The sequence below is a fragment of the Mastigoproctus giganteus genome, chromosome 5 (assembly GCF_048544385.1).
Source record: "Mastigoproctus giganteus isolate SK-2022 chromosome 5, ASM4854438v1, whole genome shotgun sequence".
Classification (NCBI taxonomy): Eukaryota; Metazoa; Arthropoda; class Arachnida; order Uropygi; family Thelyphonidae; genus Mastigoproctus; species Mastigoproctus giganteus.
In genome coordinates, this window is record NC_143579.1 from 202,900,131 (window position 1) to 202,920,802 (window position 20,672).

The window sequence follows — 20,672 nt, forward strand, 5'->3', positions numbered from 1 at the left end:
TAACGCTGAGAGCGAAAGAGAAAACCCAGTTTTTTCGATGCAGAGGAAGCAATATTTGTAATCTGCTTATACCAAGACTAATTAGATATCAGGGTAATTCCCAATAGAGATATATTATTTTACCTAGAAATCGAAGATAAGGATATGAGTAAAAGAATCCTCTTTGTGAGATATAAGGCAGGACTAAGTTTTAGAAATCAACTAAGTTATCTTTGCTCCACTGAAGAATTAACTGTAGATCAGCATTTAAGGAAATGGTAGTTGTTGATATTCGTGTAGTTGCCTACTTCCGAAGGCTAGTCCTGAGAAGCTATATTCAGAGAAGGCTTAAGCATTCCAAGCGCATCGTTTCCACACGTGGTGAGCAGGTGGAAATGGATCAAGAAACGATAAAACTATGGGCACTGTCAACCTTCCATCCTGAGCAAGAACAACATCTGCCATTCTCTGTAACGGCCATCACAGATAAGGTATTCCCTTTGTTTTCCTTTCCTTTCCAATATACGTACAGTTTGTCTCGATGGATTTCCATTCTTTATTCTGAAAATATGCAGTTTATGTTATTGACCTCTTGCATTGCATCTTTAACTGTATTCTCGAGACTTGTATCACACCTACAGTTTGGAATGTCTATCATGATTTACCAGTTCCAAAAAGTAACAAACCGAAAGACCCGAAAGGCTACAGAGCAATCTCTATTTCCTGTGGGCTGCTAAAAATGTTTGAAAAAAAAAAACGATACAGCCCATCTTAGTCGATCACTGCTTCAATGGGAGACCATAGTATCTCTACACTGTTATTCTCGGAGATTTATGTTGACCAGGCTAATGACCAGGCCAGCTAGGCAATCCAAAAATCCCTAAACTCTAAGAAACAACTTGAAATCTTATTCCTGGATATTAAGCAGCTTTTGACACACTCAACACAACAGAGCTAGCTAAAATTTTGAAGTATTATTTCACAACACAGCTAGTTAAAATTTTGAAGCATTATTTCACAACAGAGCTAATTAAAATTTTGAAGCATTATTTCAGAATCGAAAGTAACCTTGCTATTCTCAATAAACTTCTCATCAATAGGAAAATTTTCAGTAAATGTAACCATAGATTGGAGAGGGCCACCAATACCTCTGTTGGTATCCCACAAGCGGGAGTTCTTTGATCATGGTTTTTTTGCCACAGCATTAGAGCCCTACCTTGTGAAACACCCAAACTTCATTTCATACTCTGATGATCTTAAGCAGCTGGTCACATCCGATGATTCAGCAAAATTCGCTCATGAAAATCAGATAGTATTGTTTAAACTCCAGGATTATTTAGAAAGTCTAGGGTTTTATTAATTAATTATTATTATTATTTATTATTTTAGGGTTACCCATAATTAAATACATTAACCCGTATTTGTGTCTGTAAATTGCGTATGTTCTATGGTTGATTTGCCTGTTTTGCTGGATGAAAAAACCCCAGTTACTGGGCAGAAAAACCTTGCTATCTATGCCTGAGACTAACTAACTCAGCCACTGAGTGAAAAAAGCCCATTAAAGTTCCTCGCGTCATCGACGGGATTCGAACCCAGGCCTTTTCCACCCGGTGTGGGGAGGACGGTGACGATACCACCGTGCTAGTGCGCAGACAGTCTAGGGTTGAAGCTGAATCCTCAGAAAGAAGCTTAGACGACTTTCAAAAAGGAGGACTATGAACGAAATTATTCTCACAATCAATGGGACCGCCATTAAAAAGGTTCCTCTTGCACGGATCTGGGATTGAAGTGGGATGACGGGCTTACTTTCAAAGACCACCTCAAGATGGCCAGGCTAAATATGCTTGTGGCGCTCTGAGCAATACGGCAGGAGTTGGTTGGTCTTAGGCCTCGAGGGTTCTTCTTGGAATACGTCCGAAGGAATTTGACACTCATACCGCTCTACGCATCGGTATTATGGTCAGGGGCTTCCTCTACTTAGCTATATAGATTTCTTGGGGTTGAATATTGGCTCCTGAGATGGCTAAACAGGGAGATGGGCTATCATTTTACCATGTCTATGAGCGTGCTTTATGCAAACCTTGGCTTGCAAACCATCGTGAAAGAGAGGAATCTACACACTTTGGCACAACGTATATGCTGTAAAATGGATTCTCTTGACATCTGGAAAGTTTCTACCAAACTCTTGGACCTCAGAAAGAGCCCGGTGCAGTACGATACCTTTTCTTCGATCTTCCTTGCAATACCTTAGATCACTGTTTCTGGAGAATACGTTCGGAAAGTATAACTCCCTCGGAACTGATGCCTCATCTTTCTGCACCCCAAAGCGCTAGAGACAGGACACCCTGAAAGAAGTCTATAAACATAAATTCAAATTGAGGAAAAACAGTTGCAGAATAGATTTCAGAAATTTGCCTTTAGTCAGCAGGTGTTTGACTGTTGGAAGAAACTTCCACCTGTCATTGTGGAAGTTGATAGCTTAAATAAATTGAAGGAGGAACTGGACAAACTTTTAGAAGGAATGGATGTGTGAAATGTTTTTTTTTTTTCTTTTCTTTTTGTTGCCTGGCGCTACGAAAGCTTTCTTTCTTGCATCACATGCCTCTACTACTACTACATGAACAATAAGCATTATGGGGAAGGATTTCCCAGTCAAAGCTTCCCTGGATTCCCCGTTTTTGTTTTTTTTTGTAATTTGAATATTTTTTTGATATTTTGTAATTTCAATTTTTTTTTGGTATTTTGTAATTTCAATTTTTTTTGGATTTTTTGTAATTTCAATTTTTTTTGTAATCGCAATCAATGTAACCAACTCGAATTTGCATAATGTACACCCTTCTAGCCGAACCACGTTGTTCCGGGGTTACCCAGTGATGTGAAAATAAAAGGATGTTTAATAACAGTAATTTGTATACTAGCCATTAATAGTGTATATTGTATTATTCGTTTTCTTCTTTTGCTGGGTGAAAGTCCCGCATTTTCGGGGGAGTGGGAAGTAACAGTCCAACCATCCCCATCTACCGACTCGAAAAAGAAGCTGTAAAAATTACTCTCGTGGGGATGCAAATCCGGCCCATGGCCTTTTCCCACATGGTGTGTGAAAGGACAATAAACACAATTACTGTGCTACTCTAGTCACAGAGTAGTAGGAAACTGTATCTTACTCCCTACCACAGAGTTGTAAGATACTGTATCTTACTACTCTGTGACTCTAGTTGTTGTGCTCCTTTTTTATAGTCTGTTCTTCGGAGCTTAAAAATTTGGATTAATTTTAAGTAGTTGTTATTTTCATTAGGTTTGTAAATTTAATTGTACTTTTTTCTCGGTGATTTATATAACGTATGGTTTAAACGTGACATTAATGCAACTTATTTGGACACTAGAAATTAATCTGATTTGCGTCACTACACCAGAGTGTATTTCCGTCTTTTACAGAATTTTCATTCAACGGCTGAGATAACTTGTTTTGTGCTGAAGTTAAGTATTGATCTGAAAATGTACAAATTGGTCCATGGACACATGTATAATTCGAGGGTTTAGTGTCAAAAAACGTTAACTGCATTTTTGTTTTGAGATAACTTTAGTTTTACTTTATACAAATATTGCATGTCACACAGCTGTATCTCTAGTTTACAAGTTAGCTTGGGCTTTAAGCACATTCCCGGTAAACCAAGAAAATGTCAAATGGCTTTTTCTATACATTGATTTTGTAGTTAACGTTGTTTAACACTGAACCCTCAAATTTGGGACAAAATACACCTGCTTCCATTTTTAGGTTGTGATAAAGAAAACTTTTCACAAGTAGTACGTTACCTGAAAGATATGAATAACTTTGCATTATGGGACGCTGAAATAGAAGTGTTGGTGTGCAAGAATAGGGATCGAAGCCGGGGCAATCGTGTTGTGCGGAGGCATCTCTCTCGGACACAAGATTGCAAGGGGGAACAAAAGTTGGAATCAATGATTTCAGGTTGATGTTAGCATTAGCATTAGTAGAGGCATTTGATGCAAGAAAGCAAGCTTATGCAGCATCAGCCAAAAAAAAAAAAAAAACCCACTTCCACTTCACCCCTCTGTTCGTTCAAAATACCTGTCCAGCTGAGCCTTAGCCTTATTTAGGCTATCAACCTCCACTACAAAGGATGGTGCTACAGAACTGAAACTAATTTAAACTGGGTTATTTTTTAATATTCCTAAGAACAGGCGCACTATAGCCATAGCAGCTAATGCGCCAATAAACACCCATAGCACACACACACACATACAAAGGATGGAAGTCTGTTCCACCAACCAACCACCCGCTGGCTAAAGGCAAATTTCCACACGTCTATCCTACATCTGTCTTTCCTCAATTTGAATTTATGCCCTCTCAGGTGATTATTCTGAGCTAATGTTATCACTAATTGAGGAGGTGGGGGAGAAGCACTTCCGAATAGATGCATCAAGTGTAGAGATATCCCGTTCCGGCTCTCATAGGAATGCTGCACAACTGATAATTAGTGAGGGTACATTTCGAAGTATATCGAGTTGGAAGATTTTCTGACACGTTGGCGAGTTTTTTGTAATTTATACTGCATAAATATATTGCAAGCTTTTCAGAGAAGTAAAAAAAGTGGAACACGTAGTCTTAAACTTGTTTGTGGTTCCAGCTTTTCCCCGTTTCACCTTTTTGGAAGAAAATCGAAGTTGAGATGATTACTAGTCAATAATGAATTTTTTTGTTTTTTGTGAAATAACCGAAAATGTGTAGTGAATTCCAGATAATAATTGTTAAAAAAAAATAAAATAAAAAGGCTGTACAAAGAATTACTGGTGGGAGGAAGATACTTTATAATATTAGAAGAGGGGCTGCACAGACTGCATGGCAAGTAACTGGGCGACATTTTTTTTTCATTTTTGAGAGAATGTTGCTAAATAATTGAACAACATTTTCTCAGAAATAAAACAAATTCATCCTTTATCAATCTTGATACAACATGAATTATTTTTAAAAGAAGTAATTCCATCCAAGTTTCATTGTTAAGAAAGTTACTTTCTGTTTATAATCAGTTTTATTTAGGTTATAAAAATAGGTAGGCATAGACTGGAATGCAATTCAGGAGGATGAATAAAATTGGTTTTTTGAACTAAGTTTTAAAATTCTTTTGTCATTACTTTTTTTTTTTTATGATCATTTAAGCCAACAGATTTTGGCTTAAATATGATGCAGCTGAGTTACTTAATATTAGATTAGTAAAACAGTAACTAGCAGTCATTGGACTGTAATTAATATCAGTACAAAATTTTTTGTTAGCATTTAACTGGGCTCTAGATATATATCATAAGATATTGCAGTTATTTATTTTTATTAATCAAAGGAATGCATTTATAATAAATGTAATAAATATTTGCTGATGCTATCGAGGCAGTGTTAGGTGGGTCGGAAAATGCTAGCTTGGGGGGAGACAAAGACCAATAGATTGACAGTAGCCACTGGCAGAGGTGAAAGAGATTCTTGCACTGCTTCTATTAAAATGAGCAGAAGCCTGAAAAACAAGATGCATGATATTTCAGAGACTGCTGGGAGCCATTGCAGTACAAGTAAACACATAGGTTGTGTTAGGGTAGCTAAGAATAGAAACAGGTGCAGGTATACTTGCGTGTACACCAATGCTAGGAGTTTAGTAAATAAATTTGATGAATTTGAGGTATTGCTCAAAACATCAAAGGCAGATATTGTTGGGATATCAGAGATGTGGTGTCACACAGATATAAGGGATGCAGAACTGCAATTTGGGGAGTACAACATCTACAGAAAGGATAGACAGGATAGGAAGGGGGGAGGGGTTATGCTATTAGTTAAGAAACACATAAAAACCAAGGAAGTGAAGCCAGTTGACATCGCTGGACAGTGCAGTGTCGAGTCAGTTTGGTGTGACATAAGCATTGGGAGATCAAAATTGAGAGTAGGAGTGTGCTATAGGCCTAATGACTCTGATGAGTATAATAAGGAACTGTACAGGGAAATAGAGTGGGCCAGTAAATCAGAGAGTCTTATAATGGGAGATTTTAATTTCCCAGATATTGACTGGAATTTGGGGGCTGGTCACTCACACACTAGCAGGGCTTTTGTGGATTTATTGGATGATTGTTTTCTACATCAGCATGTTCGGGAGGCAACTAGAGGGAGTAATACTCTTGATTTGATTATCAGCAGTGATTCTTCATGCATTAAGAATCTGCAGATAAATGAACCACTAGGTGGCAGTGATCACAGTGTGCTGAAGTGGGATTTACTCAAAGAGGTAACTACCATTAGGGGTAAAGGGAAGGGTTATTGCTTCCGTAAAGGCGACTACGATGGACTGAGACAGTATTTAAATTCTATACAGTGGGACCAACTGATGATGTTATCAACAGCAAATTCAAAATGGGAAGCATTCAAAGAACTTATCTTGGAAGCTACTAGGCTTTACATACCAACTAAGAAATATTGTTCAAGGTTTAAGCCAAAATGGATGTCAGATGAACTAATGAGGCATATGGCAGAGAAGAAAAATGCATGGGATACTTACAAATTAACACATGACGCAGAAGCCTATGATAGATACAAGTTGATATGCAACCAAGTTACAAAGGAGGTTAGGCGGGCGAAGGCAGATTACGAGAAATCCTTGGCAAGGGATGCAAAGAAAAACTACAAAGAGTTCTTTACTTATGTAAACTCTAGAAGCAAGGGGATGAATCAGATTGGTCCACTTGATATTGATGGGTCAACTGTTGATGATCCTGCTCAGGTAGCTAACAAACAAAATGAATATTTTGCATCGACATTCACACGTGAGGAGTTATTCAGCGAGGGGAATGCCAGAGGTGTATTCAACTCTAGCAGTAAGCTACAGAATCTTGAAATAACTGGGAGTAAAGTGGAGGAGAAACTGTTGAAGATAAACACAAGAAAGGCACCCGGGGTGGATGGGATCTATCCAGTTATATTAAAGGAGGCAGCAAAGGAAGTAAGCAAACCCTTAGCCATAATTATGAGAGCTTCCTTGGACTCAGGGGAGGTACCCATAGACTGGAAATGTGCAAATGTGACCCCAATTCACAAAGGAGAATCAAAGGCTGACACAAGTAATTATAGACCTGTGAGCTTAACTTCTGTTCCAGGAAAATTAATGGAGGCACTGGTTAAAGAAGCACTGCAGGATCATTTAGACAAGACTTCAGTTATAGCTCGGACACAGCATGGTTTTGTTAAGGGGAAGTCTTGCCTGACCAATTTGATTGGATACTATGATGCAGTCACAAAAGAACTGGATGCAGGGAATAGCTTTGATATTATATACTTGGATCTTAGAAAGGCTTTTGATACTGTTGCACATGAAGACTGCTACACAAATTGGAGCAGTGTGACATTGGAGGCAAATTGCTGCTATGGATAAAGGGGTGGTTGAGGGGGAGAAGACAGAGAGTGGTAATCAATGGACACTGCTCATCGTGGACTAATGTTATTAGTGGAGTCCCTCAGGGCTCAGTGTTGGGTCCATTATTGTTTTCTGTTTTTATAAATGATATTGATGATGGTATATCAAGCTTAATGTCCAAGTTTGCAGACGATACAAAGGTTGGCAGGGTTGTCAAGGACACTACTGACACTATGCTGCTGCAACAGGATCTGGAAAGGTTGAGCAGATGGGCTGAGAGGTGGCAAATTAAGTTTAACATTGACAAATGTAAAGTACTACACATGGAAACAGCAACCCCAGAGCAACGTATCAACTCTGTGGTACTACACTGACAGTGGTAGAGAATGAAAGGGACTTGGGGGTGGTTGTGCAGGCAGATATGAAGTTTTCTGAGCAGTGCAGACGGGTTGCAAGAGTAGCTCATGGAGTATTGTCAATGATATACAGGAATTTTTCCAGCAGGGATAAGGAAGTGATTATTCCCTTGTATAAGGCAATGGTCAGGCCACACCTGGAGTACTGTATACAGGTCTGGAGGCCTCATTTCAAGAAGGATGTAGAGCTGCTGGAACGAGTACAGAGAAGGGCAACAAGATTAGTGAATGGAACAAAGGGGTGCTCTTACGAAGAAAGGCTTAAGTTTTGCAAATTACAGTGTCTGGAGACTAGGCACCAGCGAGGTGATCTGATAGAGGTGTATAAAGCCTTGAATGGTTTGAGCATGCTCAATGCTGATGGGATTCTTCCTCTAGCTCAGGGCGCCTCCCTAGCCAGGTGGGAAGGAGCAGCAGTGCGTAGCACACGCTTCTTGATTAGACCGGGGTTCGAGCCCGTCACCACCAAATACAGAGGATGCGGAAAGGTCATTCAGGGAATGACCACCGCATATCCCGGAGCAATATGGCCTTAGTTGCTAATGCTCCTAAAAACCAAATAACAACAACAACCTCTAGCTCAGAAAAATCACCTGAGAGGGCATAAATTCAAATTGAGGAAAGACAGATGTACGATAGACGTGCGGAAATTTGCCTTTAGCCAGCAGGTGGTTGGTTGGTGGAACAGACTTCCATCCCTTGTAGTGGAGGTTGATAGCCTAAATAAGTTTAAGGCTCAGCTGGACAGGTATTTTGAATGAACAGAGGGGTGAAGTGGAAGTGGGTTTTTTTTTGGCTGATGCTGCATAAGCTTGCTTTCTTGCATCAAATGCCTCTACTAATGCTAATGCTAAAATTATTAGAAATAAATTTTTTTGCTGTGCAGTAAAGAATAATGGTTTCTTTTCTTTTGTCAATTATAGCAAGATATGAAAATGTTAGAATCGACAATCAGACTTATATAATTGCTTACATTTCTTGATACCCTCATTAAGGTGCAATAGAATAATTTATGATGAAAAGGGAGATGGTGGATAATTCTTGATAAAAAAGAAACTAGCTTGTTTTCAGTTATGAGTTTGTCACACCTGAGGCAAATTAATAATCTTAATGTCAGGAAATGGTGTGCAGAAAATATGAAAGCTGTCATGAAACTAGAGTGGTTGCTATGCAAGTAAGTTGTTTTATGTATATTAAAAAAGAAATGTGTGTGTCTGTGTGAGAGGGAGGGCATTCTCCTCTGCCCAGAAGTCATGGGGATGACATATACAGGGTTGTTAAAATTAAAGTATCCCTATATAGAGGGCTCTGGAGAGAGTTCTGAGGCTCGTACTATTGTGGATTTATTGGATGATTGTTTTTTACAGCAGCATGTTCGAGAGGCAACCAGAGAAAGTAATACTCTTGATCTGGTTATCAGCAGTGATCATTCATGTATTAGGAATTTGCAGATAAAAGAACCACTAGGTGGCAGTGATCACAGTGTACTGACATGGGATTTACTTAAAGATTTAATTACCATCAGGGGTAAAGGAAAGACAGATGTAAAGGCGAGTACAGTGGTCTCCGACGGTTTTTAAATTCTGTACAGTGGGATCAACTGACGATGTTACCAACAGTAAATTCTAAGTGGGAAGCATTCAAGGAATTAATCGTGGAAGCTACTAAAAGTTTCATACCTATTAAGAAATATTGTTCAAGGTTTAGGCCTAAATGGTTGTCAAATGAACTAATGAGACTCGTAACAGAGAAGAAAAATGCATGGGATGCATATAAATTATCAAGCGACTCAGAAGCCTATGGCAGATATAAGTTAATCTGTAATCAGGTCACAAAGGAGGTTCGGCAGGTGAAGGCAGATTACGAGAAATCCTTGGCAAAAGATGCTAAGTAAAACAGCAAGGATTTCTTTACTTATATAAACTCTAAAAGGAAGGGGATGAATCAGATTGGCCCACTTGACATCGATGGTTCGACTGTTGATGATCCTGCTCAGATAGCAAACAAACTGAATGAGTATTTTGCATCTACATTCACACGTGAGGAATTATTAAGGTTTGAAAATGGCAGAAGGTTATCAAATTGTAGCAGGATACTTAATGATTTTGTAATAACTGAGAGCAAAGTGGAAGAGAAATTGTTGAAGTCAAACGTAAGAAAAGCACCTGGGGTGGATGGGATCTATCCAGTTATATTAAAGGAGGCGGCAAAGCAACTAAGCAAACCCTTAGCCATAATTATGAGAGCATCCTTGGACTCAGGGGAGGTTCCCACAGACTGGAGATGTGCAAATGTATCCCCAATTCACAAAGGGGGATCGAAGGGTGACACGAGTAATTACAGACCAGTTAGTTTAACTTCTGTTCCTGGTAAAATAATGGAGTCACTGGTTAAAGATGCATTGCAGGATCATCTAGACAAGACTGCAGCAATAATTCAGACACAGCATGGGTTTGTTAAGGGAAAGTCTTGTCTGACAAATTTGATAGGATATTATGATGTGGTTACAAAGGAACTGGATGCAAAAAATAATTTTGATATCATATATTTGGATTTCAGGAAAACTTTTGATACTGTTGCGCATGGAAGACTATTGTACAAATTGGAGCAGAATGGTATTATGGGTAAGTTGCTACAATGGATAAAAGGATGGTTAAGTGGGAGAAGACAGAGGATGGTAATCAATGGGTGCTGCTCTTCTTGGACTAATGTTATTGGTGGGGTCCCACAGGGTTCGGTGTTAGGTCCACTGTTGTTTTGTATATTTATTAATGATATTGATGAAGGTATATCAGGCTTAATGTTGAAGTTTGCAGATGATACAAAAGTTGGCAGGGTTGTTAATGACAGTAATGGCAGTGTGCTACTGCAACAGGATCTGGATAATTTGGGCAGATGGGCTAAGAAATGGCAACTGAAGTTTAACCTTGACAAATGCAAAGTACTGCATATGGGTAGAAGTAACCCCAGAAAAACGTACCAACTGTGTGGTACTACACTTAAGGTGGTAGAAAATGAAAAAGACCTGGGAGTAATTGTGCAGGCAGATATGAAGTTTTCTGAGCAATGCAGACAGGCTGCCAGGGCAGGTCATGGGGTTTTGTCAATGATATATAGGAATTTTGCTAGCAGGGAAAAGGAGGTGATTATCCCTCTATATAAGGCAATGGTGATGCCACGCCTTGAGTACTGCGTACAGGACTGGAGGCCTCATTTTAGGAAGGATGTAATTTACTTTAGCGTGTACAGAGAAGGGCAACAAGATTGGTGAGGGGAATGAAGGGATTCTCTTATCAAGAGACGCTTAAGTTCTGCAAATTGCAGTGGCTGGAGACTAGGCACCTGCACGGTGATCTGATTGAGGTGTATAAGGCGTTGAATGGGTTCAGAATGCTGAATTCTGATGGGATCCGTCCACTTGTTCAGATTATGAACCTAAGGGGGCATAAATTCAAATTAAGAAAGGACAGATGTAGAATAGGTGTGCGGAAATTTGCCTTTAGCCAGCGGGTGGTTAATTGCTGGAACAAACTTCCATCTGTCGTTGTGGAAGTTGATAGGGTGAATAAATTTAAGGAGGAACTGGACAGGCATTTGGAGGGAATGGTGTGATTTTTTTCTTTTTTGGCTGATGCTGCATAAGCTCATACACTTGCTTTCTTGCATCACATGCCACTACTACATATACAGGGTTGTAAAATTAAAGTATCCCTATATAGAGGGCTCTGGAGAGAGTTCTAAGGCTCGTACTGAAGAGAAATTTGGACAACAGGTACAATAAAGAATGCGCTCGCCATTTATTGGAAATAACTATGTGGTCGCCATTTATTGGAAATAACTAATTATGCAAATAACTTACGTTATTTGCATAATCATAAGTTATTGCCACAGCACCACTACTCGGCTCTACTGTACTGTATAAAAGCAAAGCAGTTGCTTCAAAATCATTCAGCAGATGTTTGCCTGCACTACAGCAGCAATGCTAACAACGTTGCAGGAAAAGGCACTATTATTGAAGCTGTACCATCAGAACAGCAACAATGCAGCTGCGGCTATCAGAGAATTCCAGCGTCAGAAGTGCAAGGCGTGGACCTATGACTGTTTTTGCTGTCCACAAAATGATTGCAAAATTTGAAGCGACAGGACATCTTGGTGTTCAACAAGGTAGAGGTCAAAAACGAGTGGACTCTTATGTTGAAGATGTGGCTGTGGCTGTCGTGGATTTATCAAGTGGTAGCACAAGTGTGCCAGCTGTTTCTCGTGAAGTGGACATGCCGTATTCCACTGTAAGGCTAGTAATGCGTCACTATCCTTACAAGATGCACATGCTACAGCAGCTGAAGCATGGTGACGCAGATATTTGTTTCACATATGCACTTCAATTTCTGGCACAAATGACAGTGGATATCACTTGTCCATGGAACATCCTTTGGATTGATGAAGCCCACTTCTGCTTAAATGGAAAAGTGAATACGCACAACTGTTGCATTTGGGTAACAGAAAACCCACAAGTTATCCAAGAGGTCCTGTTGCATTCTCCAAAAGTGACAGTGTGGTGTGGATTTACGGCCAGCTGGACCCTGCACCTGTTCTGTCACTGAACAGCGATATTGTGAAATGTTGGAAAATTTTGCAATACCAGAGCTGCAGCAATGTGGGTGTCTTCAAGATACCATATTCATGCAAGATGGTGCGCCAAATATTGTGTCCAAATATTGCTAAGGCAACACTTTACAGACGAACGAGTCATCAGCCATTGTTTCCAGACACCTTGGTCACCCCGATCACTAGACCTCACCCCATGCGTCTTCTGGTTGTGGAATTTTTTGAAGAACCAGGGGAAAGTGGAAGGATGTCAAACTCTTGCAGATCTGAAGGACAGCATTAGATGTTGACCAAAATGGAGGACACATTAAACAATTGCAGCGCTGTTCAAGTGATTTGTATTGCCACAGCGCAATATAGTGACAAATTTTGTAACTAATTTTTTTTTCGAAATAAATGGTAAGCGCATCCTTTATTGTACCTGTTGTCCAAACTTCTCCTCAGTTATCCAAGAGGTCCTGTTGCATTCTCCAAAAGTGACAGTGTGGTGTGGATTTACGGCCGACTGGACCCTGCACCTGTTCTCGCTCCAGAGCCCTCTACATAGGGATACTTTAATTTTAACAACTCTGTATTTTGAAAAACTGGCTCATGTTGCAAATGGAAGAGAACTTTCCCAAAACATTAGTTTGTGTAAGTTGATTGGGCTGGAGGCAGAGGTGAAGCTATAATACTGCCAAGACTGCCACTGTGGGGGATGTAGCTGCAGCTGGTTTGCCATGGTTAATAAAGATTGGGTTGGCCAATTGGCAGTCTGCTGGGGGATGCAGAATTTATAATTTTACCCCTCTGGCTGGAGTGAAGATGGACTGAGTTAAGGTGATCTCTAAGATTGGCCTACAGATTTCTTACTAAAGTAAGAGTGAATAAAAATTCAAATTTTTTTTTAGATCATTATTTTGAACAAAGTGTGTATTCCACCTAAAGATCTGAAAATCCACATATGCCATGTCATAACATCCATTAGTAAGTGCCATAAGGCATGGCTACAATTGTTTTATAGTTTTTGATTTTTAAGTTAGAAAATGGTGGGGGGGTAACTTTTTGTGTTTTTTACAAAGTAAATTTGATATGTGATCCAGTAATAACTCATATTGTAATAAATTTACAAAGTTGTTAATTGCATATAGTAACCCTCTAAAAGAACAAATTATTGTTTACTTTTTATAAGCAAAATTGTGTTGGTTGATGTTGGGTGGATGGGATCTATCCAGTTATATTAAAGGAGGCAGCAAAGGAAGTAAGCAAACCCTTACTTGTTAACAGGAGAGACTGCTTCTACAGGGATGAGATACACTTAAATAGAAAGGGTGCAAGAATATTTGCTGATGCTATCCAGGCAGTGTTAGGTGGCTCGGAAAACTGCTAGCTTGGGGGGATACAAGGACTGATAGATTAACAGTAGCCACTGCAGAGGTGAAAGTGATTCTTGCACTGCTTCTATTGGAATGAGCAGCAGCCTGGAAAACAAGATGCAGGATATTTCAGAGACTGCTGGGAGTCATTGCGGTACAAGTAAACACACGGGTTGTGTTAGGGTAGCTAAGAATAGGAACAGGTGCATGTATACTTGCATGTACACCAATGCTAGGAGTTTGGTAAATAAATTTGATGAATTTGAGGTATTGCTCAAAACAACAAAGGCAGATATTGCTGGGATATCAGAGATATGGTGTCACACAGATATAAGGAATGCAGAATTGGAATTTGGGGAGTACAACGTGTACAGAAAGGATAGACAGGATAGGAAGGGAGGAGGGGTTATGCTATTATTTAAGAAACATGTAAAATCCAAGGAAGTGAAGCCAGTTGACATCGCTGGACAGTGCAGTGTCGAGTCAGTTTGGTGTGACATAACTACTGGGAGATTAAAATTGAGGGTAGGGGTTTGCTATAGGCCTAATGAATCTGATGAGTATAATAAGAAACTCTTCAGGGAAATAGTGGGCCAATAAATCAGAGTTATAATGGGGGATTTTAATTTCCCAGATATTGACTGGAATTTGCGGGTTGGTCACTCACACACTAGCAATGCTTTTGTGGATTTATTGAATGATTGTTTTCTGCTTCAGCATGTTCGGGAGGCAAGTGGAAGAAGTAATACTCTTGATCTGATTATCAGTAGTGATTCTTCATGCATTAAGAATCTGCAGACAAAGGAACCACTAGGTGGCAGTGATCACAGGGTGCTGAAGTGGGATTTACTCAAAGAGGTAACTACCATCAGGAGTAAAGGGAAAGATTTTTGCTTTTGTAAAGGTGACTACGATGGTCTGAGACAGTATTTAAATTCTATACAGTGGGACAAACTGATGATGTTATCAACAGCAAATTGAAAATGGGAAGCATTCAAAGAACTTATCTTGGAAGCTACTAGGCTTTACATACCAACTAAGAAATATTGTTCACATTTTAGGCCTAAATGGATGTCAGATGAACTAATGAGACATATGGCAGAGAAGAAAAATGCATGGGATACATATAAATTAATGGGTGACACGGAAACTTATGATAGATATAAGCTGATCTGTAACCAAGTCACAAAGATTAGACAGGCAAAGGCAGATTATGAGAAACCGTTGGCAAAGGATGCAAAGAAAAACAGAAAAGAGTTCTTTACCTATGTAAACTTTAGAAGGAATGGGATGAATCAGATTGGTCCACTGGATATTGATGGTTCAACAGTTGAGGATCCTGCTCAGGTGGCTAACAAACTAAACGAGTATTTTGCATCTACATTCACACATGAGGAGTTATTCAGGAAGGGGAATGCCAGAGGTGAAGTAAACTCTGGCAGTGAGCTAGATGATTTTGTAATAACTGAGAGGAAAGTGGAGGAGAAATTGTTGAGGATAAACCTAAAAAAGGCATCAGGGGTGGATGGGATCTATCCAGTTATCTTAAAGGAGGCAGCAAAGGAAGTAAGCAAACCCTTAGCCATAATTATGAGAGCATCTGCGGACTCAGAGGATGTACCCATAGACTGGAGTTGAGCAAATGTGACCCCAATTCACAAAGAAGGATCAAAGGCTGACACAAGTAATTATAGACCTGTGAGTTTAACTTCTGTTCCAGGAAAAGTAATGGAGGCACTGGTTAAAGAAGCACTGCAGGACCATCTAGACAAGACTTCAGTTATAGCTCGGACACAGCATGGTTTTGTTAAGGGAAAGTCTTGCCCGACCAATTTGATTGGATACTATGATGCAGTCACGAAAGAACTGGATGCAGGGAATAACTTTGATATTATATATTTGGATCTTAGAAAGACTTTTGATACTGTTGCACATGGAAGACTGCTGCACAAATTGGAGTAGTGTGGCATTGGAGGCAAATTGCTGCTATGGATAAAGGAATAGTTGAGGGGGAGATGACAGAGAGTGGCAATAGTAATAGTAGTAGTGGCATGTGATGCAAGAAAGCAAGTGTGTATGAGCTTATGCAGCATCAGCCAAAAAAAAAAAAAAAAATCACCTCCAAATGCCTGTCCAGTTCCTCCTTAAATTTATTTAACCTGTCAACTTCCACGACAGATGGAAGTTTGTTCCAACAATTAACTACCCGCTGGCTAAAGGCAAATTTCCACACATCTATTCTACATCTGTCTTTTCTTAATTTGAAGTTATGCCCCCTTAGGTTCGTAATCTGAACGATTGGAAGGACCCCATCAGAATTCAGCGTGCTCAACCCATTCAAGGCCTTATACACCTCAGTCAGATCACCACGCAGGTGCCTAGTCTTCAGCCACTGCAGTTTGCAGAACTTAAGCTTCTCTTGGTAAGAGGATCCCGTCATTCCCCTCACCAATCTTGTTGCCCTTCTCTGTACACGCTCAAGTAAATCTACATCCTTCCTAAAATGAGGCCTCCAGACCTGTACGCAGTACTCAAGGCGTGGCCTGACCATTGCCTTATACAGAGGGACAATCACTTCTTTCTTCCTGCTAGCAAAATTCCTATATATCATTGACAAAACCCCAAGACCTGCCCTGGCAGCCTGTCTGCATTGCTCAGAAAACTTCATATCTGACTGCACAATTACTCCCACGTAAAAGTGTCCCAGTCAATGGACACTGCTAATCGTGGACTAATGTTATTAGTGGAATCCCTCAGGGTTCAGTGTTGGGTACATTATTGTTTTCTGTATTTATAAATGATATTGATGATGGTATAAGGGGCTTAATGTCCAAGTTTTCAGACGATACAAAGGTTGGTAGGGTTGTTAAGGACACTACTCACGCTATGCTGCTGCAACAGGATCTGGAAAGGTTGAGCAGATGGGCTGAGAGGTGGCAAATGAAGTTTAACATTGACGAATGTAAAGTAATACATATGGGAAGCAGTAACCGCAGAGCAATGTATCAACTCTGTGGTACTACACTGACAGTGGTAGAGAATGAAAAGGACCTTGGGATAATTGTGCAGGCAGATATGAAGTTCTTTGAGCAGTGCAGATGGGCTTCAAGAGTAGCTCATGGTGTGTTGTCAATGATATACAGGAATTTTTCTAGAAGGGATAAGGATTTGATTATTCCCTTGTGTAAGGGAATGGTCAGGCCACACCTTGAGTACTGTGTACAGGTCTGGAGGCCTCATTTTAAGAAGGATGCAGAGCTGCTGGAACGAGTACAGAGAAGGGCAACAAGATTAGTGACTGGAACAAAGGGTTGCTCTTTCGAAGAAAGGCTTAAGTTTTGCAAATTACAGTGTCTGGAGACTAGGCACCAGCGAGGTGATCTGATAGAGGTGTATAAAGTCTTGAATGGTTTGAGCATGCTCAATGCCGATGGGATTCTTCCACTTGCTCAGAATAATCACCTGAGAGGATATGAATTCTAATTGAAGATAGACAGACGTAGGATAGATGTGCGGTTGGTGGGTGGAACAGACTTCCATCCCTTGTTGTGGAAGTTGATAGCCTAAACAAATTTAAGGCTCAGCTGCATAGGTATTTCGAATGAACGGAGGGGTGAAATGGGAGTGCTTTTTTTTTTTTGTTTTTTTTGGGTGATGCTGCATAAGCTTGCTTTCTTGCATCATATGCTTCTACTAATGCTAATGTTACACTTCTCTGGTTCATGTTTTTGTCAAAAATAATTTTTTAAAATACCTAATTTTTTTTATTATTGATTTAAAAGAATTTGTTAGATAAACAAAATGTGGAAATAACTCTTTCACAAAAATTAATTTTATGTATTTTCTTCTAGGGCTTACTCTTATGCAGAGGAGGACTTATCAAATATTATTAGACATTTAAATGGAGAGCTCATCAACTCATGTACTCTTCACAGGAGATGAAGAAACCGATTCAAGAAAAAGACCTAAGGCAGTCTATCTCCTTCCATTTGTGAGGTTTACCACGATAGCAAAATTTTTAATTTTTCTGGATTGGCTGACTATTGTCATACTTTGGATAACTGGCAAGTTTATTTTTAGAAATTATTTATTGGATCACCATATTTTCTATACTGTAAGAAGCAGTTTTTTTCTGGAAAATCTTGCCTAAAATTCTCCTGTGCCTTTTTAGTGTCTGAAGACAGCATGGTCAAAATGTCCAGGTGGAATTTCTAAAAATGCTATCTCTTTTATTGTATGAGGCAACAAAAAGGACAGATACTGCATGGAGTTCCCTATAATTTCAGGAGGCCAAAATGGGCTTCTTTTATAGAAACGCCTCTTTTGGTTTTGATGTAACTGATATTTTTCAGCATAATGTGTTTTTATCAGAACTTTAATTACTGACATGTGAACTAAGAAAAACAGACTGTATGATATTTTGTAATAGTATAGGTCTTGCCTGTGGAATACGTCCCCACCTTCACAATTTTGCCTCAGTTATTGCTTTACTTAAATAAACAAACAAATTTTTTTTTTTTTTTTTTCCCTCTTGTAAATAGCATAGATCTCTCATATGGAACTCATGGCGAGTTGCCTTGGTACCAGGAGAGGTCCCAAGATTTTCTAAAGTGGGCTAAAATAATATTCTGGGGAATCATTAAGCTTTAATCATCATGGAGCAGTAAAAAAAATCTATATTATTTTTATCATAAAGGGAGGCTATATTGCCTCCCTCCCCAGCTCTTACCTGCTACCACCCATGATTGGCACAATATTGTAGTGAGCAGTGCAACATCATATAACTGGAAGAAACTGACAAGTTTTCCTCATGAAAGAAATTTTCTGTTATAGAGATGATTGCTACTTTTTTTTTAATGCAAACCTGTTTTTTTTTTTTTTTTAGTGCAAACCTTTGTGTAAAGATTTTTTTCAAATTGGTTGTCTTAAACAACATCTTAATTAAGTGGGTTCACTGTGTGTGTTAGTTTAATCATGTGTTAAATTAAATATATATTCTGCCTGCAACAACAGAGGAAGAGTTGGATTATTTGTGGTAATTACCGAAACAACTAAGTCATTGAAGCATTGGTATGTCTGTAACTTGTATGTATTTCAGGCTGGCATGTATATTGGAGTAAAAATGTAATTTTCTAGAAAAAAAAAAAAGCCGACTCTCTGTGATAAAAGTTGTATATTTTCTATATAAAAAAAAGTGCTTCATAGAGAGTTGCTGTGTCTGTGATAGGAATCAAATCAGCATGATCACTGTGCTGCAGTGGATAAACACAGCAAAGGAAGAAAAACAAACAGGCAGTGCAAATGTGGTGGGTCACAAGACTGAATTTCTTCTTTGGTATATGTTTTTATATAGAATTGGATAGTAGTGGAATTGGAGAAATAAATGATCCTGGTGACTACAAAAAAAGAGAAAAATAGTTAGATTAATGACACCAATGTAAAAATTGTAGCACTTTATCTACCGTAGGCTTCTCTGTCACTTGATAATTTATATGCATCCCATGAATTTTTCTTCTCTTGTCATGAGTCTCATTAGTTCAACTGATATCCATTTAGGCATAAACCTTGAACAGTATTTCTTAGTTGGTATGAAAAGCCTAGTAGCTTCTAAGATTAATTCCTAGAATGCGTCCCATTTAGAATTTGCTGTTGGTCCCACTGTATAGAACTTAAAAACTGTCCTAGACCACTATAGTCTCCTTCTAAACAAAAACTCTTCCCTTTACCCCTTCTGGTAGTTACATCTTTGAGTAAATTCCACATCAGAACACTGTGATGACTGCTACCTAGTGGTTCCTTTATCTGCAGATTCTTAATGCATGAAGAATCACTGCTGATAATCAGATCAAGAGTATTACTCCCTCTGGTTGCCTCTCGAACATGCTGCTGTAGAAAACAATCATTCAATAAATCCACAAAAGCCTTGCTAGTGTGTGAGTAACCAATCTACAAGTTCCAGTTAATATCTGCAAAGTTAAAATCCTCCATTATAAGACAATCTTGTTTACTGGCCAACTCTATTTCTCTGTACAGTTGTTCATTACACTCATCAGAGTCATTAGGACTATAACACACTCCTACTCTCAATTTTGCTTTCCCAGTGTGTATGTCATGCCAAACTGACTCAACATTGCACTGTCCAACCATGTTAACTGGATGCACTTCCTTAGATCTTGTGGCAGCAGCAATGGCAACTAACCACTAACAAATTACATCAGATTAAAAGATTACTCCAACCATGGAAATCCAGCATACAGAAAAATAAACATGATGAAGTTGATACTTGCAAGGTTAAGAATTAAGAATAGGACACACGCATTTCAGCAATTCTTATCTTTTGCGAGGGGAGGACATAAGGCTCAAACCCCGGTCTAATCAAGAAGCATGTGCTACGCACTGATGCTCCTGCCCACCTGGCTACAGAGGCACTGCCACATTACTGTCTTATACAATAAGCAATCAGTAGAACATGTACCGATTGCTTGTCCAGTTTTTGCAGATGAGTGCCGAAACTGCTTTAAAGAGTTAAACAAACATCACTCCCTCACTCTTAAAACCATACTGGAAGATAGGAAAAATATAGCAGATGCTTTTCAGTTCCTCAAGAAAATAAATTACTGTAATCAAATATGAAACCAAATATTATCTCTTAAGCAAGCTATAGTCACTTTGTGACTCTTGGAAACTATTAGCAGCAAAATGCAAATTAGAACAAAACCATTGTAAAAAAATTTTACATGTGCATTTTAGTCACAGTAGCTCTTGCGCCAAGAATTCTTAAAACAATCATTCAACCTTAGATGTTGTGTATTTCTTAACTAACAGCATGATACCTCTTCCCTTTTTGTCCTGTCTATCCTTTCTGTACTCCCCAAATTCTAATTCTGCATTCCTTATATCTGTGTGACACC

At 39.1% G+C, this 20,672-nt stretch overlaps 1 protein-coding gene across 1 annotated transcript in view; it reads left to right on the forward strand.

The window, feature by feature from the left end:
• Positions 1 to 254: 254 nt before the first annotated feature.
• Positions 255 to 20,672, forward strand: part of LOC150086017 (uncharacterized) — a 210,007-nt gene continuing 189,589 nt past the window's right edge. The window contains exons 1-2 of the mRNA XM_090374773.1: positions 255 to 470; positions 13,297 to 13,372. Of these exons, the coding sequence (XP_090230899.1) occupies positions 255 to 470; positions 13,297 to 13,372 (292 nt within the window). The remainder of the gene's footprint in view (positions 471 to 13,296; positions 13,373 to 20,672) is intronic.